Source organism: Oncorhynchus gorbuscha, linkage group LG17, assembly GCF_021184085.1.
Source record: "Oncorhynchus gorbuscha isolate QuinsamMale2020 ecotype Even-year linkage group LG17, OgorEven_v1.0, whole genome shotgun sequence".
In the NCBI taxonomy this organism is placed as follows: Eukaryota; Metazoa; Chordata; class Actinopteri; order Salmoniformes; family Salmonidae; genus Oncorhynchus; species Oncorhynchus gorbuscha.
Window position 1 is genome coordinate 17,080,131 of NC_060189.1, and position 27,421 is coordinate 17,107,551.

Below are 27,421 nucleotides of genomic sequence, written 5' to 3' on the forward strand. Positions count from 1 at the left end.
TCGAGCTTGATGACGAGTTTGGAGGATACTATGGTGTTAAATGCTGAGCTGTAGTCTGAACAGCATTCTCACATAGGTATTCCTCTTGTCCAGATGGGTTAGGGCAGTGTTTGCGGACGACACAACAGTGGTAGGCTTGATTACCAACAACGACGAGATGGCCTACAGGGAGGACGTGAGGGCCCTCGGAGTGTGGTGTCAGGAAAATAACCTCACACTCAACATCAACAAAACTAGGGAGATGATTGTGGACTTCAGGAAACAGCAGAGGGAACACCCCCCCTATCCACATCGATGGGACAGTAGTGGAGATGGTAGTAAGTTTTAAGTTCCTCCGCGTACACATCACAGACAAACTGAATTGGTCCACTCACACAGACAGCATCGTGAAGAAGGCGCAGCTGCGCCTCTTCAACCTCAGGAGGCTGGAGAAATTTGGCTTGTCACCAAAAGCACTCACAAACTTCTACAGATGCACAATCGAGAGCATCCTGTTCAGCTGTATCACCGCCTGGTATGGCAACTGCTCCGCCCACAACCGTAAGGCTCTCCAGAGGGTAGTGAGGTCTGCACAACGCATCACCGGGGGCAAACTACCTGCCCTCCAGGACACCTACACCACCCAATGTCACACGAAGGCCATAAAGATCATCAAGGACTACAACCACCCGAGCCAGTGCCTGTTCACCCCGCTATCATCCAGAAGGCGAGGTCAGTACAGGTGCATCAAAGCAGGGACCGAGAGACTGAAAAACAGCTTCTATCTCAAGGCCATCAGACTGTTAAACAGCCACCACTAACATTGAGTGGCTGCTGCCAACACACTGACTCAACACCAGCCACTTTAATAATGGGAATTGATGTAAAATATATCACTAGCCACTTTAAACAATGCTACTTAATATAATGTTTACATACCCTACATTATTAATCTCATATGTATACCTATATACTGTACTCTATATCATCTACTGCATCTTTATGTAATACATGTATCACCAGCCACTTTAAACTATGCCACTTTGTTTACATACTCATCTCATATGTATATACTGTACTCGATACCATCTACTGCATCTTGCCCATGCCGCTCTGTACCATCACTCATTCATATATCTTTATGTACATATTCTTAATCCCTTTACACTTGTGTGTATAAAGTAGGAGTTTTGGAATTGTTATTTAGATTACTCGTTGGTTATTACTGCATTGTCGGAACTAGAAGCACAAGCATTTCGCTACACTCACATTAACATCTGCTAACCATGTGTATGTGACAAATACATTTGATTTGATTTGATTTGGGTATAACGTCGTTATTAAATGCAGTTCTAAAACGAGCTCTAGAATTGTATTTTGGAAATGAAACCGGAAGCTGCAAAGCAACTCTAATGTCTGGGCTAGAGTTGCTTGATGGACTAGCTAACTTTGACTAGCTATGTTTGGTTCAAGTACTTTGCAGATGCAACATTGCTGATGTAACGGATGTGAAACGCTAGCTTAATTAGCAGTGGTGCGCGCTAAATAGCATTTCAATCAGTGACGTCACTTGCTCTGAGACCTTGAAGTAGTGGTTGCCCTTGCTCTGCAAGGGCCGTGGCTTTTGTGGAGCGATGGGTAACGATGCTTCATGGGTGACTGTTGTTGATGTGTGCAGAGGGTCCCTGGTTCGCGCCCGGGTATGGGCGAGGGGACAGTCTAAAGTTATACTGTTACACTGACAAAAGTTTGTATGCATTAAAAAGATCTGTAGCCGACCTAAAGTAAGAATTGAACATGTAAATGTTCATTCATAGTCGTAACAGATCTATTTTAAACTTTATATTTCATGTTTCATGTTTGGCTTTTCATAAGATCCTAACAATTTACGTATGGATTTTCTTATGATCCTAACGATATGTACGTTCAACCTTTTGAAAGGTATTTGGCTCCATAATAACACTACTGTCAGGGGGAATTCTCAACATTACCTACCTACTTACCTTTGACTGGTAGCCTAAAGCATTGTATAATTTGTAACATGCTTACATATGTAAAGTTACTCACCAGCTGGTCGATGTCACGTCGACTACTTTGAGATGTTCTATCTCGAAGAAGGCGATGCGCATACAAATGATAGGTGCATGCCGCCACCTCCTGTATTGGCTGTGTATCAGGCTCCTAAAAAGGTTCTAACAATGAATTTAGACTTGTACTTTGGGAAACCGGGCTCTGGTCAGATGTGAATTGTTTTTCCATGCTATGCACAAATAGCCTGTGGGGATTGGGTGCAGGACCACTCGAATGATCTACCCCAAAGGGCTGTGAAATGGTGATGACACCACTGTCAGGGGGAATTCTCAACATTGCCTACTTTGACTGGTCGATAAAGTAATTTGTAACATACTAATATGTATAAAGTTACTCACCAGCTGGTCGGCGTCACGTCGACTTCTTGGCGATGTTCCTGTGACACACGCAGTGGCGACCCGTCATTCAGGGCAGGTGAGAGCCCCACAATTTTAGCAAAAACATTATAAATAAATACGAATGAAAAATGGTGGGAGTGAATTGCCTGTTTTGCATGTTATTTTGGCATTAATACATGTTACATATCAGTTTGCAATCAATGTAACATATGTATATTTATCATTGGCTGTGTTTTAAATCTTAAAAGACACCCTATCCCACTCTTCTGATGACGTACAGCTGGTGAGTAACTTTATACAATTATTTTTGTTGCTAAAATTTACGTCTGACGAGTATACACTTCGTCACGTTCATCCAGCAATGATTGTGTTTTCAGCCACTGGTAGCTGGTGGGTACTTTGTATGCGCTACAGCCAAGTATGATTGCATGTCTACTTATATTCACTATATAATTATTAATATATGCCTAGTATGATAGCTAGCAAATTAATTAGCTAACTAATGTTAGCCTGCCTAACTACTTCTGAAGAAGGAAAATGTTTTATTTCTACAATTTCCAAAAGCTTACCAAACAAAACCATTATTATTTTTATGAGGCGTGTTTGTGCATTAGTAGCACAATTTCTAACTTATTTACATTAGTTTTTACTTACACTTGTATGTTGACTCCATATTGACTTTTAGTTTTTAAGTTTTAGCTGACTTTTCTTAGCGGATGTACAATCATCATAAATTTAATTATGGAGCGTTTCAGGCCCTGAAGTGAACATAATTCTACACTCGCAAACTCCATTTAAAAGGAGGGCTGAGGGGCTTATGTTGCAAATCTCCCTTTTGCTTGGCAAGTCATTTGGACCGACGACAAATATGGCAGCGAGGATTCAACCAAGGACTAAAAGGGTTTAGGGCCGAGGGCTGTCGGTCAGCTAATTAATTTGCTAGCTATCATACAGTAGGCGTATATTAATAACTATATAGTTCATATAAGTAGACATGCAATCATAATTGACCTTAGCGTATATAAAGCACTCACAAGCTACCGGTGGCTGAAAACACAATCTTCGCAGGATGAACAACTGACACATTTTTGGGCAAAGGGTAAACTCAGATGTCAAGATAAGTCATCAGAAGTGTCACCTTAATTTGAGGGCATTTCCTTTGCTGCAGGATTTTTTTTGGGCAGAGGCTGTGTCTGTTTAGTGTTTGGAATGCAGCTATAGATTTACATTGGCCACAGATAAAATGACGTCAAATCGCGTTATATGTACAGTAGCTTTGATTAGACTGATCATGTCAATATCATACTTTGAAAATCTTTGCTAGCAAAAAAATAATAATAATAATAAAATATGCCATTTAGCAGACACTTTTATCCAAAGCGACTTAAAGTCATGTGTGCATACATTCTATGTATGGGTGGTCCCGGGGATCGAACCCACTACCCTGGTGTTACAAGCGCCATGCTCTACCAACTGAGCTACAGAAGGACCACAGGACTAGCAGTCATCATCATGAATCAAGTCAACAATCTACTGACGAATCCCTTTTCATTCCTTGTCATATCAAGAGAAATAATGAAGACACAAAACTTATAAGTGCTCATCGGCCATTGAATATAAACATTACACAACACGTTGGAAATCGCTAATTCAACAATGAGTGGTTTGGAAGGAAGTAAGCACAGCACAACAAGGTGAGTCCAAAAATGTATTGTATGTTGCTGCATAAATGATGCAATATGCCAGGGAGATATGTATACGGTTTCTAAGAAAGTAATACTAAATGCATGTTGTGTAGTAAGCTGTTTGTGGCCCATGTGCCTCACACTAATAATTTGGTCCCTTTTCCCCTCTTAATTTCGCCTACTGTTCTGATTTGGTGGTGCACGTGCACATGAAGCCTATAGCCTGTTTTAGAGAAATGTAATCATCAAATATTGTAAGAGCTTTCAATGTCTGCTTATATGCCCCCGTTATGCATCCTACAGTTCTGACTTGGTGTACAGGGACAACACTGTAAGAAGGGCCCATGTTCTGAATTCTGTCACTGTACATTTCAAAAGTGCTGAACAAATAGTTATATTGACAACGTCCGTCCTAGCTCGATCATTAATGCCTTAATCGAAATTACGGATTGCCTCTTAACCGCTCGTCGTTCCCTTATGCCATAGTTTGTACATCTCAATTGTCATTAGAAACGACAATTCATGTCAGCCATAACAGCTATGATTTTTTAAAGGCAGTAAATGAGGCTGAATGAACTGTTTCGCTGCCAGACAAGGCTCGGCTGATAGCCAAGTGTAGCAGTGGTAAGGTTTTGGGACTGCTGTTGGGACTCTTCTGTTGGGAGAGCTTTATGTAGGCCCTAACAGTTTGTGGGCACCATTTGTCACCATTATAGTGAAATGAATGTATTGTTTAGTGTTGTATTGTGCATCATACATGCATCATTTTTTTGTTTGTTTTTTGTTTGCTCCACTAAGATTACATTCTAAAATCGCCACAGGACCCGCGTACCTAGCGTGCACCCGTGATGTACCAACGATATCACTGGGACAAAGGCTCTCACGGGATAACTGACACATCCTAATTTGACTTTATCTGGTAAAGACTCTGCATCAACTACCAGTAGGCTACCAGGATCGCATTCCTGAGAAACAAAACAGAATAAAAAAACATTTGAAACTGAGGAAGAAGGCTATGCATATGTCCAATTCCAAATCGACCCTGTGTTACCTCTGCAGAGATTACTTCAAAAAAGGGAGGCAGAAAGGATGCACTTTTAAAGAATGACCAGTGGTGCCCTAGGCTGGGGTTGTGTATCTGCACTAAAGACCAGTTCCTGAATGCTCCACTGGATGTCCCCAGACAGCAAAATATCTAAAATAATAAATGAGCATATTTACCCAGCAATGGGAATACATAACAATACATAATATACTATCAGTAGCAGGGTAGTATTCCATTCATCCAGTATAGTATCTTGCTTTCCTGCCTGTCAGTTTAGTCACATATCCATATTCCATGGTTAAATAAGTATAATCTTGACATAGCCTATTCTGCAAAAGGGAGATTGACACAGGAATACAACCCCTGTAAAGCCAAATGAGCTTGTAATGATCAGAGTGTGGTAGCAGTGAACAATCTCAGGCAGCAACATACCTCACAACCATTCCCACAGAACAATCCACCTGTAGCCCATTAGTTAGACAGGCCCAGTTAAGAGGACCCGCCCACTCCAGGGACAAGGTCTCAGCTCAGATCCAGCAGAGTTCCTCCAGGTGCTGCCCAGTAGGACTGATCCTCTGCCTGCTAGGAGCGGATATATCCCAGGACTCAGCCCCCCGAACCAGAGTGGCAAAACAGGTGCAGCAGCACAGTGGTGAAGAAAAAGAGCGCGAGAAAGACAGAGTGAGCTATCTGGAAAAAGGGACCTCTCTCTCTCTCTCTGGTACCCCTTTGCATGGCAGGTCGTATCCAGGTCAAGTCCATATCCCCCTCCCGGTGATCAGAGATACAACATCTGTTTTGGGTTGCCCTTATCAGCAGCGGAGATCCTTGACCACAATAAAAGGAAGTGCAGCCCACGGCAGAGGGCTACCTAGTCAACTGGCTGTGACTCAGTTGTCTTTCATACTGATTGTAGCCTTTGTGCAAAGAACGACACATACTGATGTAGGATGGGTGTGTACATATATGCAAAGTGTGTGTGTGTGTGTGTGTGTGTGTGTGTGTGTGTGTGTGTGTGTGTGTGTGTGTGTGTGTGTGTGTGTGTGTGTGTGTGTGTGTGTGTGTGTGTGTGTGTGTGTGTGTGTGTGTGTGTGTGTGTGTGTGTGTGTGTGAGTTTTTGAAACTTGTGTCTGATCCACTGAGCAGGGGTAGGGGGGGTCCCCCAGACCAATCCTGAAGAGAAAACATTGTTTTTTAAAATTCCAAGCGAACATGACATTTACACAAGCTGCCCGCTTGTTTTGTGGAAAGGGGATGTTGTGGAACCGGGGCGATGCACACTTCCCGGGTTCCCATCCTTTAGAGGCGTTTGTCTGGCAGTAGTGTGTGTGTGTTTATAAGTGCTGTATGGGAGAAATGTGCTGGACACGACATGGTGCTCCTTCCTGTCTCCATGAGCTATGGTATGCCTGAGGGATTGTCTAGTCACCATGTTCCCGCGTAGATGGGAGGTAGAGGGATATGTGTGTGTCTGTCTGTGTCTGTGTGTGTATGGCTAGCTGGCTGGCAGTCAGATGTTTCCACAGATAGATGGGCTATGCATACAAAATGACGCTGCCAGGCGTCCTTCTAAACCTTTTTACTTTTCAGCACGGAATAAATCTCTGCTCCCCTGGACGATCAGCGGGACACAGGTTGACATTTATTTTAATGAATCTTGCCCTGGAGGCAGAACAGAGCAATTTCCGCCAGTTTGCTTTTGGTATTAATTTAAGGTTAGGGTTAGCAGTGTAGTTAAGGTTAGGGTTAGGTTTACAATCAGATTTTATATTGTAGTGTCTGTGCCAGCTAGTGACCACTCTGCAGAGTTGCCTCCAGGGTAAGATTCATGACAATAAATGTCAGGATTTGGCCAGGGTTGTTCCGGTTTTTGGTCACTAGATGCCCCCATTGTGCCTTTTGACCTTTTGTTTTCCCTTGATCCCCATTATTATTTGCACCTGTGCCTCGTTTCCCCTGATTGTATTTAAACCCTTTGTTTTCCTCTGTTCTTTGCTCTGTGTTTGTATGTTAGCACCCAGCCCTAGTACTCTGAGAACTCTTGTTGATCCCGGTGGACTCTCTTGTGGAATTCTGTTTTTTTGTTCTTGTTTGTTTGTTTTTTGAGTATCTTTTGAGGCTTTTTGTGCTTTACCTTCCACCTTGTGGATTTACCTTTTTGTCTTGGATGATTACCTTTGTTCTTGTAGGATTTCTTTTGAGGTTGTGGAGTTACATGTTTTCCTGAAGAACTTCACTTTTTACTTCATTAAATACACCGTCTCAAGTACTGCTGTGTCTGCCTCATCTTCTGAGTTCTGCCAACTATTCGTGGCTCAGTTGGTTAAGTGACTGTTTCTCACTCCGGAGACCCGGGTTCGTAACCGGGTCCTGACAATAAAGGCCAACCTCTCGAAGGGACAGTCAACTACTGGCAGCTCAAGTGAACACACCGAAGCACTGGATGTTCCAGGACCACGTTAAGGACCACCAGATGTTAAGGGAGGTGTGTGTGTGAGTGTGTGTTTGTTGGGAAGTTATTTCTGTCAATATACACAAATACAACCACTTGGTATATTAAAACAAGTAACCCTGACTTGATCCTGTTTCAAATGTGGAAATCAGTCATGCTTAACTGATGTTCTGATGCTCAGAGAGGTGTGCGTTTGGGCTGAGCTGAATTAGAGTGTTTCATGTATACAGATGTAGGATCTAAATTTGAGTTTTCTACAGCAGGAAAATAATCCTGAAGCAACAGGAATTGTGAATTATTTTGTGGATTATAATACATTGAAAATGTTGAAGCGTTGATAGATTGTTTTGTAAGGGAAAATCAAGTCTGAAATTTCAAAGTAGAAATTACAAACTTCTGAACCCTTAAAAAACGTTTTTATAGATTTCTCTGCTAACGTAAAGAAATTCACAATATAAAGATGAATACAACTAGCAGATAGTAATAATAATGCAAAGAGGAAATAAATATATACAGCTGTAGTCAGAAGTTTAGATACACCTTAGCCAAATAAATTTAAACTCAGTTTTTCACAATTCCTGACATTTAATCCTAGTAAAACATTCCCTGTCTTAGGTCAGTTAGGATCACCACTTTATTTTAAGAATGAGAAATGTCAGAATAATAGTAGAGAGAATGATTTATTTCAGCTTTTATTCTTTCATCACATTCCCAGTGGGTCAGAAGTTTACATACACTCAATTACTATTAGGTAACATTGCCGTTAAACTCGTTTTTTCAACCACTACACCAATTTCTTGTTAACAAACTATAGTTTTGGCAAGTCGGTTAGGACATCTGCTTTGTGCATGACACAAGTATTTTTTCCAACAATTGTTTACAGACACTAAGTTGACTGTGCCTTTACACAGTTTGGAAAATTCCAGAAAATGATGTCATGGCTTTAGAAGCTTCTGACAGGTTAATTGACATAATTTGAGTCAAATGGAGGTGTACCTGTGGATGTATTTCAAGACCCAAAATAAATGAGCCAACACTTCAGAAAAAAATTGTAGACCTCCACAAGTCTGGTTCATCCTTGGGAGCAATTTCCAAATGCCTGATGGTATCACGTTCATCTGTACAAACAATAGTATGCAAGTATAAACACCATGGGACCACACAGTCGTCATACTGCTCGGGAAGGAGACGCTTTCTGTCTCCTAGAGATTAATGTACTTTGGTGCAAAAAGTGCAAATCAATCCCGGAACAGCAGCAAAGGACCTTGTGAAGATGCTGGAGGAAACAGGTACAAAGTATCTATATCCACAGTAAATCGAGTCCTATATCGACATAATTTGAAAGGCCGCTCAGCAAGGAAGAAGCCACTGCTCCAAAACTGCCATAAAAATCCAGACATTACCACTACAGTTTGAAACTACACATGGGGATAAAGATAAAGATCGTACTTTTTGGAGAAATGTCATCTGGTCTGATGAAACAAAAAGAGAACTGTTTGGCCATAATGACCATCGTTATGTATGGAGGAAAAAAGGGGAGGCTTGCAAGCCGAAGAACACCATCCCAACCGTGAAGCACAGGGGTGGCAGCATCATGTTGTGGGGGTACTTTGCTGCAGGAGGGACTGGTGCACTTCACAAAATAGATGGCGCCATGAGGCAAGACAATTATGTGGATATATTGAAGCAACATCTCAAGACATCAGTCATCAGAAGTTAAAGCCTGGTCGCAAATGGATCTTCCAAATGTACAATGACCCCAAGCATACCCCCAAAAATGGAATGGGCCAAAATTCACCCAACTTCTTGTGGGAAGCTTGTAGGCTACCCAAAACGTTTGACCCAAGTTAAACAATTTAAAGGCAATGCTATCAAATACTAATTTAGTGTATGTAAACTTCTGACCCACTTGGAATGTGATGAAAGAAATAAAAGCTTCTCTCTACTATTATTCTGACATTTCACATCTTTAAAATAAAGTGGACAGGGAGTTTTGACTAATATTAAATGTCAGGAATTGCGAAAAACTGAGTTTAAATGTATTTGGCAAAGATGTATGTAAACTTCTGACTTCAACTGTATATATATTTTTCCTCTCTCTCTTTCTCTATCTATCTACACAGTACATCTGGAAAGTATTCAGTCCTCTTCCCTTATTCCACATTTTGTTACTTTACAGCCTTATTCTGAAATGTATTTATTTTTCTTCTCATCAATCAACACAAAATACCCCATAATTGTCATACAGGTGAATGAGGACCCAAAAGCGACTTGGCGAAAACAGAGTCTTTAATCCAGTAAAGTAATTCTACTTTACTTTTCTGAAAGAAAGGCTGCGTAGTATGCGACCAATCGTCTGATTGGCCCTCTCTGCTTGACCGTTAGACTGGGGATGAAACCCGGAAGAGCGACTGACGGAAAAGCAAAATGACAAGACAATCAAGACAAAACATGACGACAGAACTCCCTCCAAAACTGTGACGTGACGTCCCGCGGGCCTCTGTCCCAATCCACTAAGAAACGATCCTACGCGTCTAACGGGAGGCCATGAATTCTGAACACATTCTCGATGATGATTTGTGCCGTCTCCTTAGCGGAAGGAAGTTTGGAAAGCCACACTCTCTGGGCAATGAAATGTGCCTCTCACAGTCCCCTGTAGAGAACCTCACCCTCCTCCAGGTATCGACAAGGGAACCGTAAGAATCACAGTCTTCCCCGACAGACAAAGGCAGACCTGCGTAATGAAGTCTAGGCCCTCTCTGCGATGTGAGACCATGGTCGACAGAACTCCCTCCAAAACTGGAATGGGGCCTCTGTCTGAGCGGTCTGGGAGGCCATGAATTCTGAACACATTCTCGACCGTCTCCTTAGCGGAAGGAGGAGGGAATGTGTACCCTTAGAGAACCTTACAACCGTAAGAATCTCTTCCCCGCAGACAAAGCGACAGTCCGATGTGAGACAAGCAGCCCGGCAGGAGGAGAGTTACCCGACTTAGTCTGCGCGGCGCGTGTCACGCTCCTGAGTCGGCCACCAAAAGCGCTGGAGAATAGACGCAAGAGTGCCTCGAACACCGGGATGACCAGCTAACTTGGCAGAGTGAGCCCACTGAAGAACAGCCAGACGAGTGGAAACAGGAACGAAAAGGAGGTTACTAGGACAAGCGCGCGCGACGCAGTGTGCGTGAGTGCTTGCTTAACCTGTCTTTCAATTCCCCAGACTGTCAACCCGACAACACGCCCATAAGGAAGAATCCCCTCGGGATCAGTAGAAGCCACAGAAGAACTAAACAGACGGGATAAGGCATCAGGCTTGGTGTTTTTGCTACCCGGACGGTAAGAAATCACAAACTCGAAACGAGCGAAAAACAACGCCCAACGAGCTTGACGGGCATTAAGTCGTTTGGCAGAACGGATGTACTCAAGGTTCTTATGGTCTGTCCAAACGACAAAAGGAACGGTCGCCCCCTCCAACCACTGTCGCCATTCGCCTAGGGCTAAGCGGATGGCGAGCAGTTCGCGGTTACCCACATCATAGTTGCGTTCAGATGGCGACAGGCGATGAGAAAAATAAGCGCAAGGATGAACCTTATCGTCAGACTGGAAGCGCTGGGATAGAATGGCTCCCACGCCTACCTCTGAAGCGTCAACCTCGACAATGAATTGTCTAGTGACGTCAGGAGTAACGAGGATAGGAGCGGACGTAAAACGTTCTTTTAGAAGATCAAAAGCTCCCTGGGCGGAACCGGACCACTTAAAACACGTCTTGACAGAAGTAAGAGCTGTGAGAGGGGCAGCAACTTGACCGAAATTACGAATGAAACGCCGATAGAAATTAGCGAAACCTAAAAAGCGCTGCAACTCGACACGTGACCTTGGAACGGGCCAATCACTGACAGCTTGGACCTTAGCGGAATCCATCTGAATGCCTTCAGCGGAAATAACGGAACCGAGAAAAGTAACGGAGGAGACATGAAAAGAGCACTTCTCAGCCTTCACGTAGAGACAATTCTCTAAAAGGCGCTGTAGAACACGTCGAACGTGCTGAACATGAATCTCGAGTGACGGTGAAAAAATCAGGATATCGTCAAGATAGACAAAAACAAAGATGTTCAGCATGTCTCTCAGAACATCATTAACTAATGCCTGAAAAACAGCTGGCGCATTGGCGAGACCAAACGGCAGAACCCGGTACTCAAAATGCCCTAACGGAGTGTTAAACGCCGTTTTCCACTCGTCCCCCTCTCTGATGCGCACGAGATGGTAAGCGTTACGAAGGTCCAACTTAGTAAAGCACCTGGCTCCCTGCAGAATCTCGAAGGCTGATGACATAAGGGGAAGCGGATAACGATTCTTAACCGTTATGTCATTCAGCCCTCGATAATCCCACGCAGGGGCGCAGAGTACCGTCCTTTTTCTTAACAAAAAAAAACCCCCGCCCCGGCCGGAGAGGAAGAAGGCACTATGGTACCGGCGTCAAGAGACACAGATAAATAATCCTCGAGAGCCTTACGTTCGGGAGCCGACAGAGAGTATAGTCTACCCCGAGGAGGAGTGGTCCCCGGAAGGAGATCAATACTACAATCATACGACCGGTGAGGAGGAAGGGATGAGCTCTGGCCTTTTACTGGACATGAATTGACAAAATGTCCATCAAATCCGCAATAGAGGCACAGGCGGTTGGTGATCCTCCGTTCCCTCTCCTTAGTCGAGATGCGAATACCTCCCAGCTGCATGGGCTCAGTCTCTGAGCCAGAGGAGGGAGATGGTTGCGATGCGGAGCAGGGAAACACCGTTGACGCGAGCTCTCTTCCACGAGCTTGGTGACGAAGATCTACCCGTCGTTCTATGCGGATGGCGAGAGCAATCAAAGAGTCCACACTGGAAGGAACCTCCCGAGAGAGAATCTCATCTTTGACCACTGCGTGGAGTCCCTCCAGAAAACGAGCGAGCAGCGCCGGCTCGTTCCAGTCACTAGAGGCAGCAAGAGTGCGAAACTCTATAGAATAATCCGTTATGGATCGATCACCTTGGCATAGGGAAGCCAGGGCCCTAGAAGCCTCCCTACCAAAAACTGAACGGTCAAAAACCCGAATCATCTCCTCTTTAAAGTTCTGGTAATTGTTTGAACAATCAGCCCTTGCCTCCCAGATAGCTGTGCCCCACTCTCGAGCCCGGCCAGTAAGGAGTGAAATGACGTAAGCAACCCGAGCTCTCTCGCTAGAGTATGTGTTGGGTTGGAGAGAGAAGACAATATCACACTGAGTGAGAAAGGAGCGGCACTCCGTGGGCTGCCCGGAGTAGCAAGGTGGGTTATTAACCCTAGGTTCCGGAGGCTCGGCAGGACAGGAAGTAACAGGTGGCACGAGACGAAGACTCTGGAACTGTCCAGAGAGGTCGGAAACCTGAGCGGCCAGGTTCTCCACGGCATGGCGAGCAGCAGACAATTCCTGCTCGTGTCTGCCGAGCATGGCTCCTTGGATCTCGACGGCAGTGTTACGAACGTCTGTAGTCGCTGGGTCCATTCTTTGGTCGGATCCTTCTGTCATAAAGGTGAATGAGGACCCAAAAGCGACTTGGCGAAAACAGAGTCTTTAATCCAGTAAAGTAATTCTACAAACATAAGACATAATTCCACTCGTAATGACGAGAACAGACTGGAGACTCGATCAAGAACTGCAGGTTGCCTCAGGAAGGCACTTGAACCTAGCAGACTCAGACACCTGCTCTCCACGCAGCATCTGAGGGAAACACGACACGACAGTGCGATACACAGACACAGCACGGTGAACAATAGACAAGGATCCGACAGGGCAGGAACGGAAAACAAGGAGAGAAATAGGGACTCTAATCAGGGAAAAGAATAGGGAACAGGTGTGGGAAGACTAAATGATTGATTAGGGGAATAGGAACAGCTGGGAGCAGGAACGGTACGATAGAGAGAAGAGAGAGAGGAAGGGAGAGAGAAAAAGGGGAACGAACCTAAAAAGACCAGCAGGGGGAAAATGAACAGAGGGAAAAGCAAAATGACAAGACAATCTAAGACAAAACATGACAATAATGACAAAGCGAAAAACAGGTTTGTAGAATTTTTTGCAAATGTATTCAATATTTATAACAGAAATACCTTATTTACATAAGTATTCAGGCTCTTTGCTATGAGACTTGAAATTGAGCTCAGGTGCATCGTGTTCCATTGATTATCCTTCAGATGTTTCTGCAACTTGATTGGAGTCCACCTGTGGTAAATTCAATTGACTGGACATGATTTGTAAATTCACAAAACTGTCTATAAAGTCCCACAGTTGACAGTCCATGTCAGAGCAAAAACCAAGCCACGAGGTCGAAGGAACTGTCCGTACAGCTCCGAGACAGGATTGTGTCGAGGCACAGATCTGGGGAAGGGTACCAAAACATTTCTGCAGCATTGAAGCTCCCCAAGAATACAGTGGCCTCCATCGTTCTTAAATGGAAGAAGTTTAGAACCACCAAGACTCTTCCTGGAGGCCAAACTGAGAAATCGAGGGAGAAGAGCCTTGGTCAGGGAGGTGACCAACAACCTGATGGTCACTCTGACAGAGCTCCTGAGTTCCTCTGTGGAGATTGGAGAACCTTCCAGAAGGACAACCATCTCTGCAGCACTCCACCAATCAGACGGAAGCCACTCCTCAGTAAAAGGGTCATGACAGCCCGCTTTGAGCACACACACACACACACACACACACGCACACGCACACACACAATAACATACGCACTATACATACACATGGATTTAGTACTGTAGATATGTGGTAGTGGTGGACTAAGGTTCTGAGGGCACACAGTGTGTTGTGAAATCTGTGAATGTATTGTAAAGTTTTAAAATTGTATAAACTGCCTTAATTTTGTTGGACCCCAGGAAGAGTAGCTGCTGCTTTGGCATGTGGATCCATAATAAATACCTATACCTAAAGCATTCTCAGATCATGACAAACAAGATTCTCTGGTTTGATGAAACCAAGATTGAAATCTTTGGCCTGAATGCCAAGCGTCACACCTGGAGGAAACCTGGCACCAATCCTAAGGTGAAGCATGGAGGAGGCAGCATCATGCTGTGGGGATATTTTTCAGCGGCAGTGACTGGGAGACTAATCGAGATCGATGGAACGGAGCAAAGTCCAAAGAGATCCTTGATGAAAATCTACTCCAGAGCGCTCAGTCCTGACTGGGGTGAATGTTCACCTTCCAACAGAACAACGACCCTAAGCACACAGCCAAGACAACGCAGGAGCGACAGCCAGAGCCCGGACTTGAACCCAATCGAACATCTCTGAACAGACCTCAAAATAGCTCTGCAGCAACGCTCCCCATCCAACCTGACAGAGCTTGAGAGGATCTGCAGAGAAGAATGGGAGAAAGTCCTCAAATACAGGTGTGTCAAGCTTGTAGTGTCATACCCAAGGAAACTCGAGGCTGTAATCGCTGCCAAAGGCACTTCAACAATGTTCTAAGTAAAGGGTCTGAATACTTATGTAAGGGTTTTGAATACTTCCCGAATGCACTGTATATGTACAGTACCAGTCAAAAGTTTGGACTCACCTACTCATTTCAGGGTTCCAATAATAGTGAAGACATCAAAACTATGAAATACCACATATGGAATCATGTAGTAACCAAAAAAGTGTGAATCAAATCAAAATAGATTTGACATTCTTCAAAGTGGTCACCCTTTGCCTTGATGACAGCTTTGGACACTATTGGTACTATCGGATGTTCTCTCGATACATGTGTCACCCTTAGGACCACCTTCCTGTCCTGCTAAGCATTCAAAATGTAACACATACTTTTGTGTGTCAGGCAAAATGTATGGTATAACAAGTACATTATTTTCTTTAGGAATGTAGTGAAGTAAAAGTAAAAGTTGTCAAAAATGTAAATAGTAAAGTACAAATACCCCAAATAACTAATAATAACTATAGTAATTTAAAGTATTTTTACTTAAGTACTTTACATCTGTAGCACTTAACTCATTAATTAGGAATGAGGGCAAAGACCAACGGCCTGAAAAACCTGGAGCAGTGTGTAATTGAAATACGGTGAGTGTGTGTGTGTGTTACCTTTTCCAGGCACCATTGGCCAACCATAAATCAGCCCGACTGACCCTCGGAGTGATGTCATCTCCCGAAGAAGTGTTTTTCTAGTCTGCAGAATCCATCCCTGGGAGCAATCTTAAAATGGGATGCACGCACACACACACACACCGGCTAATCTCTGGCCTGATCTTCGCCCTTTGTTATCATATCAGTATGAGAGCAAACTGAGAAAGCCAACAGGAGAGTTGCCATAGAAAACAAGTGGGAGAGGATCAGATACAATATTTATTGACTCTTGTGATATTGTGAGTTTGACAGCCAGGGGTTGGTGACACAAGATCCAGTTTCATTACTGGTCTACTGGCGCACACCAACAGAAAGAATAGACTGTGTAATACATTTTATTTTGAGTGTTTGATACCTGACAACCCGACAGACAACACTATCCTCCTGACAGGGGATCTGGCTTGGCCTGTGAAGGGAAATGTGTTTACATATCAACTGAATTCCCACTGTAAAAGCATCACACAGGTTTGAGACAACTGAGACATTTCCAAACCACTTTGGCACTCTCATCCTTTCTCCAATTCTCACACCTCAAAACACAACATTTCCCACAAACAGTCTATTCTCCTTTATCAACCCAGTATCTCACATTCCTCCAGATTGTGGATGAGAAGTTGTACTGCAGTCGGACCTGTCCCGTCTGCTGCTGCAGAAGGGATTGGTCTCTCTGTTTTTTTATTGGTTCTCTCCCTCTCCCTCTCCGGCTGGGCCTATTAGGGAAATTTCAGGCCTAGGAGAGGAAAGCTTATTAGGAGCTCTGCCTGGCAGGCAGGCAGGAGATTATTACTGGCACAGTCTGAGCCCTGTTGGAGGAATGCAGGGCAAGTCAGTCACAGTCACTCCTCAGACAAGATTAGCTTTGTTTTTAACGACAACAATTACTTCATGTACCCATCCCTCCCCCTCTCCCTCCTCCCACCACCACCACTAGCCCCCCCTACCCCCTCCCCCTCCTCCCTCCTCCCACCACCACTAGCCCCACCCCTGCCCCAGCTCAATCGCTCAGTGGAAGATTGTATCTAATGTCAGAACACTCCCCGTCCTCGAAAACTGACCTGTTTTTGCAGTTAGGTTAACAGGATATATTCTGTTTAGGCAATTAGGATTAATAGACTACGGAAAGAAAGTTGGCATTTGCATAGGGCTGAAAATCCTGAGGGAGGAAGGGGGAATGGGTTAGATGTAGCACTCTCTGGGTTCAAGTTTCGGCCGTAAATCTAATTACTGTAACCGACATTGGGAGTGACAAAAAATCTGGAAATGTAATCAAGGCCTGAACTGGAAAAAGGAATGTATGTTGCCATATAATGCTAACAAGAGCTCCTCTCCCCCGAGTCTCGTCTAGTCCGCTTTCTGTGCCAAATCAGATCTAATGACATTCTCCCTCAGAACATTAAACCAACATAGTTACTGTACATACAGTACACACTAAAAATGGGTTTTGTGCCATTTTGGAAAAAAGTAACAGGCTACAGCTTGATAACAACCAATCAAAGGCCCTGGTGCTTTGAAGCTAACAGCAGGATCCAGAGTTCTTCTCCCTTTCATCACCTGGCATAGAGAATGAGACTGACGTTCCTGGGGAGAGAGGGAGGGTGGGAAGAAAACTCCCACCTTGGTCAGGCAATACAGAAACTCAGTCTTCCAAATTAAATTCCAGGTCCTGATTAAGAAAGTAGAGTCGAGGCTGTGGAGAGCCAGAGTTGTGCAGCTGCAGGCTGTGTAGGGTATGGGAGATGTCCTGTGTTTGTCTGTAGGTCTGTCTGTCTGCTTCACACCATCTGGCTATGTCTGGGGAAAGGCCTGGAACACCTACAGCACTTCCTCGCTTACATAACCTCACCCTGTCCCAAAGTCAACATTGGGGCTTAGCTCAGCGCTAAGTGGCCAGGAGAGAGGCTTCAGTGCGTGCAGGGTCTAGGACTATGGGAGATACCGGAAAGAGTAAACTATGAAGTGATATGGGAGAGAGACCACATGCTGGGGATTCCCTCCCCCCAACATGCCCTCTAGGGGGCCTCCTATCTGAGGACCCAGTGGTATTATTATTATTATTATTATATTATTATTATATTATATTATTATTATTATATTATATTATTATTGGTATCCATTCATGCAAAGGGAAGCCAGGCTCCCCCATCCCCCAAAATAATAAATAATTATCTTTCGTCTTGCTTTCATAATTTTCCTTCAATTCACAAGAGGTTGAATGTATCTCACTGTAGAAAGAATCTGAGTGAGCAAAACAAGGCCCCTCTGTCTCTGTATATGTAGTCCATCTGCCTGATGCTGTCTGTGTCACGCCTTGGCATTTCTATGTTTTGTGTTTCTATGATTTTCTATCTTTATGTTTTGGACGGGAATGGTTCTCAATCACGGGCAGCTGTCTGTCGTTGTCTCTGATTGGGAACCATACTTAGGTACCCTTTTTCCCACCTGTGTTTGTGGGAAGGTGACTGTCTTTATGGCACTTAGCCTTAAGCTTCACGGTTTTGTTTTGTAGTGTGTATTGTTTTGTTCGGCGTCTTTTCTTAATTAAAGAACACGTAGGCTCAACAGGCTGCACCTTGGTCCGCTCCTTTCATCTGCCGTGACACAACTTCCCACCACCAAAGGACCAAACAGTGTGGCCAAGAGAGAAAGCCCCCCAAATATTATTGGGGAGGGGGCACACGGGGCAGACGGCGGAGCCGAGGATGGAACCAGAGCTAGTCGAGGTGAATGAAGGGAGTGAAGGGAAAGAGTGAAGGAGTTAATGGGGAGATTGGAGGAGAGAGCTAAGAGAGAGCTGCTGTGTTGGTGCATGAGGCACGACATTCGCCCTACGGAGCGTGTCCTCGAGTTGATGTCACCTGAGTCAGCTCTCCATACTCGTCCTGAGGTGTGTGCTAGCCGTCTGGTGAAGACTGTGCCAGCCCCACACATCAGGCCTCCTGTGCACCTCCCCAGCCCTACACGTCTTGTGCCAGCTTGGCGCTCCAGACCTCCAGTGCGCCTCCACAGCCCGGTGAGTCCTGCGCCAACTCTAGGCACGATTTCCCCAGTTTGCCAAGAGAACCCAGTGCGACCTGTTCCAGCTCCCTGCACGTGCAGGGCTAAAGTAGGCATGCAGCTAAGAGGAGCGGTACAAGTGCCAAGCACCAGAGCTCCAATGCTCCCCCACAGCCCGGTTCGACCTGTGCCTGCGCTCTGGAGGTGCCGGGCTAGAGTGGGCATTCAGCCTGGAAGAGTGGTGCCAAGGCTAGGCACCAGATATTCAGTGCTCCCGCACAGCCCGGTCTATCCTGTGCCTCCTCCATGAACCAGGCCTCCAGTAGGGCTCCCCAGCCTGGTGAGTCCCGTGCCTGCACCCAGTCCGGAGCCTCCAGTGTTGTCCTCCAGTCCGGAGCCTCCAGGGGTGCCTTCCAGTCTGGAAGCCTACAACGAGGGTGCCCAGTCTGGGGCCCACAACGAGGGTGCCCAGTCCGGGGCCCGCTACGAGGGTGCCCAGTCCGGGGCCCGCTACGAGGGTGCCCAGTCCGGGGCCCGCTACGAGGGTGCCCAGTCTGAGGTCCGCTACGAGGGTACCCAGTCCGGGGTCGGCGGCAAGGGTCCCCACTCTAGAGGCGCCACCTAAGTGGGCCAAGCCAGAGGTAGAGCGGGGTCTACGTCCCTCACCAGAGCCGCCACCGCGGAGAAAAGCCCACCCAGACCCCCCTATAGGTTCAGGTTTTGCGGCCGGAGTCCGCACCTTTGGGGGGGTACTGTCACGCCCTGACCTTGGAGATCCCGTTTATGTCTCTATTTTTGTTTGGTCAGGGCGTGAGTTGTGTTGTTCATTTCTTTGTTTTGTGTTTCTAAGATTTTCTATCTCTATGTTTAGGCCGGGTATGGTTCTCAATCAGGGACAGCTGTCTGTCGTTATCTCTGATTGGGAACCATACACAGGGAACCAAAAAGGTACCCTTTTCCCACCTGTGTTTGTGGGAAGGTGACTTTCTTTATGGCACTTAGCCTTAAGCTTCACGGTTTTATTTTGTAGTGTGTATTGTTTTGTTCGGTGTCTTTTCTTAATTAAAGAACATGTACGCTCACCACACTGTACCTTGGTCCGCTCCTTTCATTAGCCGTGACAGTCTGGTCAAAAGAGTATGAATTTGTTGCCACCTGTAGCATTGAATGCAAGCGAAGCCAGTGAGCATTTGGCCTCCCTTGATAAACAAATTACATAAAATAATAGCGAATCTGCGTTGAGCTAAACTGAGTGAACTCAACTGTGAACGGTCCTGGCGCACCAAAATTTTGTGTCATTGAAAGCCAGTTTGGATTTGGCTTCACCTCAATCACATCAAAAGCCAAATGTAATTGACAGAAAAAAACGGAATTGTTTATTCTCATTGCGTTGTCGTCCTCGGGTGGCTAGCTAACTAGCTAAAATGGTCCCTTTCCTAAATTAGCCTTGGATGGAGATTGGGATTTGGTCTTGTGGTTTTACTTAATTCTCCGTACAGGCGAATGATTATAATGGCAATTCTGACCATTCAAACAATAAATCCATACATTGTGCCCCTTACCTGAGAGGATGGAAGTTCAACATGTAGCTAGATGTAGTAGGCTAATGTTAACTAGCTGGCTCATTGTTGCCCATGAAAGGAAGTTAGGCTAGCGAGCAAACATTTTAGCCAGGTAGCCTAGGACAACAAAAACTAAACGCGTGTACAGTACGACAGTGTCATAGACTGTTTCGGCAACATGAAAGAGAGGAGGATGGCATTGGTGTAGTGTGAGTCCACTTGCATGAACGCATGCACACACACAAACAGAAAACGTTGCCATTATCAGCCACATCATATTTATCTTAGGTTGATTGGATTAAATTGTTTTTCGTATCTTTTAGTTGTCACTGTATTAGAGTAAGCATAGGTGATTTTATGATGTTGAAACTTTCACAATCAATTTTGCTGAAATGATGCTGGAATTAGTGGAGGTTTTCGTTGTGACTTGCGGTAACTCTCCATGGTTCTAAATCAATAGTTGTTTAGTAGTCCAAAAATGTTGGAAACATTAACTTGCTTGACCATGCTGTAGGTCATGTAACTTTTTGTTACATGCAATATGTTTTGTGTTGTGGACAAAACCGGAAAATATACTTTGAACTTCAGCGTCTCTGGTTTTGTGATGAAACACAGGTGTGGTTGAATGTATTCTGCCACTGTGTCTTCTTATTGTCTCTGCCTTAGGCCTATACATCACAGTGGCAAAGGCATATGGACTGACAGGTTATAGAGAAAACAACGCAATTATCACAACACATTTTTTTCCTGGCTTCTCCACTGATTTTACCCACGCACCACTACTGGTGGGACTTCTGAGGATGGCTATGGAGTGGTTGGTCCCATGTTGTCATGGCGATAATGGCTTTTCCTGCCTGGGAAGAGGAGGCCTTTTATCTGGCCCGCCACTGGAAACCTCAAGTCCACCTCCAGTTTCATTCCCTCCATATCTCTGACTTTGAGAGGAGCTTCCACCGGAGGGAGGACAAGGATCAGGACCTCCTCTGAGAAGATACCAATAATAGACAGAAGGAATAAAGAATGGAGAGAGAGATATAGATGGATGATCGGAGAAGGAGAGAGAGATATAGATGGATGATCGGAGAAGGAGAGAGAGATATAGATGGATGATCGGAGAAGGAGAGAGAGAGAGAAATTCAGAGACAGACAGAAAAAGAGACCACCTGGTTCAGACAGGCCTCAGAGAAAAGACAGGAGTGGACATCAATGCAGACTGCTTTGTGTCAAGACGAGCTTATGGTTCAGCATCATAGATAACTTTCCATTCACTCATTACTTTCTCATTATAAAGTAATTGTAGTCCCAATGTAGGACTATTTGTTCCAGTGTTTCAGGATCAAATGGGGTTAGGTGTTGAAGGTAATCCAGTGACAGACTGTTGAAGACATAATCCGGACACAATGTTTGGGATAGCTTTGTAAAAGCCCAACTAAATCATTGCATCAGACATCCTACTTCAAAATAAATGTACTTTTTCAGAGAACACTGGTTGAAAAGATCATAACAACATTCAAGAGCACCGATGGGAAGATGATGATCTATGGACAATGTTACTAATGTTTGATGATCAATGGAGGAGAAGTCATTCAGTAAACAACAGCTGCCTCCTGTTTGGTTAAAGGAGCTTTCTGATGCTTGTTGGTCTGTTTACAACACTCATGGTACGTTATGAAAACAGAACATCTGTGCACCAGACAAATGCAGAGAGAACAATTGACAAACTATGATGAGGATGTGATGAAATCTATAATTACATCAGGTTTCAAAAGGGATTGTTAGCTCCGACAAAGGAACATCTCTAGAACTTATACTATTACAGGTTATAACTAGGGTCTGGAGTTTTTCCTGGTCAGGTCACATGATGAGGAACAACTATTGGCCCTCCAGATGAGGTAACCAAAGACATTGGTGGTTCCCAAACCATAACAATTCTAGAGACTAATTAACTAGAGAGAAATAAAAACACAGCCATTCTCTAACCAGTAATATAGTTATATTTAACCCCACAGTGCCACAACACAGACACTGACAGACAGACAGACAGACAGACAGACAGACAGACAGACAGACAGACAGACAGACAGACAGACAGACAGACAGACAGACAGACAGACAGACAGACAGACAGACAGACAGACAGACAGACAGACAGACAGACAGACAGACAGACAGACAGACAGACAGACAGACAGACAGACAGACAGACAGACAGATCTCCCGTAGTTACACAGGGGATAGGGTTTCCACTACAACAGGTATTCATCAAACATGACTCTTGTGTTCTTCATTCACGTCTAAAAGCCTAATTACAACTGACTAGGAATGGCTACATAGTACAGTACAGGATGGATGGCATTGGGCAAAGACTGGATCAGGCCTTAAGACATGCAACTCTATCATCAATCTTCTTTACACGAGGCAGTATTGTACATGTTTACCCATAATGCCACTGTTTGGGAACGTATCTACAGAGAGTATCAGCACCCACCAGGGAAATAACAGAAACAAACATGGTGATTGTATTTCAAATGTGGCCTATTTTTTATTATTGTTGAGAGGCATACATTACAGTGCAAACAATTCTTTGGCAACCTTACAATACAATTGTCAGATAGGTATCCACTTTGACCACTCACTTTGGGACAGTGTAGGTAAAGCATGTTCAGTCTTGCAGAGCAGTGCATTCTGGTGACAGTGGGGGGTTTGGGGAACAAAGGGGAGACCAGTAACATGAGGGTTAGAATGAAAATGTAAAAAACGACGAAAGGTACTCATTACAACATGGCTGAAGATGACATGACAACCAGCGATGCAGAGGAAGTGAGGTCACAGTGCAATGGGAGCCAAACCTGGGGTTGCATGCATATACAGACGCAGACACACACATGCAGACACACACACACACACACACACACACACACACACACACACACACACACACACACACACACACACACACACACACACACACACACACACACACACACACACACACACACACACACACACACACACACACACACACACACACACACACACACACAGAAGCAGGAGTAAAAGCCAAGGTACTGCAGAGGAAAGTAGAGGGAGGAGAAAAGAAGGGTCTACAATCCATAATGCAGCATGTATTCCATGTGGTATGATACCAATTGCTATTGAGCTCCACCACAACTACATGATTGCCTTGACATTCTTGGAGAAACCCCAAACCCCAACAGCATACTGTACATACTTGTATCTGATTAATGGGCCTGTGTGTGTGTGTGTGTGTGTGTGTGTGTGTGTGGGTGTGTGTGTGTTTGTGTGTGTGCGTGTGTGTGTCCGTCAATGGGAAACACTCTGTTGGCTGATTTGTAACAGTAGGGAGCCTCCAGAAAATAAAGCAGCACCAGATATTTGATTGACACCATCTCCCATTCCACCCTCCCCACCCATCTGGCCTGCATTAGAGAGGAATGGGGTTCAGAGAGGTAGACGTCTACGCTTCACACACCCGGCCAAATGATGTCACCTCACCTCCATATCCATCGTCTCCTAGGAACCTAAGAGATGAGAGCCAGGCAAGGTTTCTCACCTGCATTAAAACTACAGAGACCTGGTGATTGGTCACACACACACAACTCTCCAGCACACAGAGGAGAATAGTTACATCATATGGGCTGAGTGCTTGGGAAGGAGGAAAGGAATGCATGTGAGTGAGTGTCCTTCAGTAAACTGGAGCTGAGAAGCTGTGGGTTCGGTTATGAGAGCACGAGATAGTTAGGGAGGTATGGCTGCAGTCCTTTAATGTCTATGTGTGAGTATGGGCTAATGCTGGAGAGAGGGGTAGACGGGACACTAGGGGTAGGACAGAGTACTGCTGTGGTAGGTTAGCAGTAGACACTGAAAACGTTGAAAAAATATATTATGCCTTCTAGTAAAGAGTGGTTGAGCCAAATAGGAACATCTCCCCTTCCAACCCAACCCCAAGCCCCAACTCCAACCAACACCCCTCAAGTTTGTAAAAGTTTGACATTGCCTTGAGGAGAGGAGATAACATATCTAAATACCAGATGTTTTTTAGTTCACCAACAGTTGCCATTGAAGACAGATGTGATAAGGTAAAAATCAGTAGACATATTTGAATTGTAAAAGGTTTTGGTAGGGCTTCACATTATCTTCATATGTTAGCAGGTGATACAAAAGGGAAAATACATATTCATAATATGATATAAAGCACCATAAACATTTTGAAAAGCAGAAGTAATTTAGTACATAAAATGTCTCAAATGTGATTTTTTTTAAAGAACAAAAGGCACATAATGAGTGTATATTTGTTGCTTTGCATATTGTAAAAAATAATAATAATAATACTTTGAAGGGTTGTATTTAGTGACTAAATCGTTAAGACAAAGGGGAAAATTAGCACCAGTTTTTTCGGCATCTCTAACCTGAGAAAGCGTTTTGAGACAACATGGCCGACCCATGGTCGATCTAATGGCTGCAGTGCCATTTCCACCTCTTTTCACGACAAATTTGTTTCAGCCACTTTGTGGGGCCTTCAAATGCAGTGGTGAGGTAACACTTCAGATCAGAGACCTCTATCTGAGGCCCTGTATGGGAGGCCCCTGAGTGAGGAAGGGGGGTTTTCCATCTGTCCATCCATCCAAATATTCATCCATCCATTCATCCTTCCAGAAGGAAGCAGATCCATAGTGATTGCTCTCCTGTTGCCAGTGGATTTGAAACCAAGCCTCAGGCAGTTCGTTGGCCATGGGGACATGACAATCAAAATAACAAAATAATACAAATTATGATTTTTCTAAAAACGATTTAAAAAACGAGGCAATTGGGTGCAGGTGGCTGTTAGGTAAGCGCACCGTCAGGGTCTCTCCTTCTGTGTGTGTATGTGTGTGTGTCAGACACTAGGGCACGGGGACCCTGAGGGTTATACGTGATGAGGGCTACCCAGCGCCTGACCCCCTGTCTGGGTCTGGCTGTTACTGGCTGCTCCCTCTCCTTGGTTGAGACACACGGGGCAGCACAATCCTTTCAGCTTCACAGGCTCCTGGCACTCCACCGGCGGAGGACACGACTCCATGAAGCACGTCACCTGGGCATCCTGGAGGGTGGGAGGGAGTGGGGAGGAAAGAGAGGGAGGGAAAGAAAGAAAGACAGAAAGAGAGAGGGGGGGGGGTCGTCAGGTTTGGCATGAGAAACCTTACTCTCTGCCAGCAGTTGGAAAATTGAGAGTGGAGATTCATGAAGATAAAGAGGTGAAAAGAATCAGTCAAGCTGAAAAGTGACACACTGTACATGGGTCTGCGTTGCCAGGGGGTTGGTACTGCGTTGCCAGGAGGTTGGTACTGCGTTGCCAGGAGGTTGGTACTGCGTTGCCAGGAGGTTGGTACTGCGGTGCCAGCAGGTTGGTAATGCGGTGCCAGGGGGTTGGTACTGCTGTGCAGGAGGTTAGTACTGCAGTGCCAGGAAATTAATACTGCGGTGACAGGATGTTAGTACTACGGTGCCAGCAGGTTGGTACTGTGTCGCCAGCATGTTGGTAATGCGATGCCAGGGAGTTAGTACTGTCAACTAGTACAAGGGTGTAATGCTGGCCATGGCGCCAGAACAGGGAAGAATGGGACAGGACAGATGGATCCTGGCACTGGCATGGTGCTGAGTGGAGTAGTGATGGCATGCCAATGGCTCTGTTAATCTGATCATCTCGCCTGCCTCCAGGCAGTGTGGAAAGGTGTGGAAAGAGCCCGCTAATGGCAAACAGGCCTGATAAGCTGGGTGTGAATGTGAGAAGTGAATATACTGTACACTTTGCACTGTGTGTGTGTTGAGGAGACGGTGGTGAATAGACTGTGGTTGTGCAAGTCTGTGTGTGGTCTGTACATGTGTGTGTGATCTGTATGGACATGTACATCAAGTTAGTAGAGGCACAAGCTTCATGTAGTCATTGTGTGCTAGGAATATGGGACCAAATCCTTAACTTTTGACTACTTTAATACACATACAGTTGAAGTCGGAAGTTTACATACACCTTAGCCAAATACATTTAAAGTCAGTTTTTCACAATTCCTGACATTTAATCCTAGTAAAACTTTATTTTATGAATGTGAAATGTCAGAATAATAGTAGAGAGAGATTTTTTTCAGCTTTTATTCTTTCATCACAATCCCAGTGGGTCAGAAGTTTACATACACTCAATTAGTATTTGGTAGCATTGCCTTTAAATTGTTTAACTTGGGTCAAACGTTTCAGGTAGCCTTCCACAAGATTTCCACAATAAGTTGGGTGAATTTTGGCCCATTCCTCATGACAGAGCTGGTGTAACTGAGTCAGGTTTGTAGGCCTCCTTGCTTGCACACGCTTTTTCAGTTCAGCCCACACATTTTGTATAGGGTTGAGGTCAGGGCTTTGTGATGGCCATTCCAATACCTTAACTTTGTTGTCCTTAAGCCATTTTACAACTTTGGAAGTATGCTTGGGGTCATTGTCCATTTGGAAGACCCATTTGCGACCATGCTTTAACTTCCTGACTGATGTCTTGAGATGTTGCTTCAATATATCCACATAATTTTCCTACCTAATGATGCCATCTATTTTGTGAAGTGCATCAGTCCCTCCTGCAGCAAAGCACCCCCACAACATGATGCTGCCACCCCAAAGCCTCCCCCTTTTCCCTCCAAACATAACAATGGTCATTATGGCCAAACAGTTCTAATTTTTGTTTCATCAGGTCAGAGGACATTTCTCCAAAAAGAAGATCTTTGTCCCCATGTGCAGTTGCAAACCGTAGTCTGGCTTTTTTATGGTGGTTTTGGAGCAGTGGCTTCTTCCTTGCTGAGCGGCCTTTCAGGTTATGTCGATATAGGACTCGTTTTACTGTGGATATAGATACTTTTGTACCTGTTTCTTCCAGCATCTTCAAAAGATCCTTTGCTGTTGTTCTGGGATTGATTTGCACTTTTCGCACCAAAGTATGTTCATCTCTGGGAGACAGAATCCGTCTCCTTCCTGAGCGGTATGACGGCTGCGTGGTCCCATGGTGTTTATACTTGTGTACTATTGTTTGTACAGATGAACGTGACACCATCAGGCATTTGGAAATTGCTCCCAAGGATAAACCAGACTTGTGTAGGTCTACAATTTT

General features: G+C 44.8%; 1 protein-coding gene across 1 annotated transcript in view; it reads right to left on the minus strand.

Annotated features, from left to right (window-relative positions):
* Nucleotides 1–23,106: 23,106 nt before the first annotated feature.
* LOC124001192 (peroxidasin-like) overlaps nucleotides 23,107–27,421 on the minus strand; it is a 90,658-nt gene continuing 86,343 nt past the window's right edge. The window contains 1 exon segment of the mRNA XM_046307801.1: nucleotides 23,107–25,381. Coding sequence (XP_046163757.1) covers nucleotides 25,208–25,381 — 174 coding nt within the window. The 3' untranslated portion in view covers nucleotides 23,107–25,207.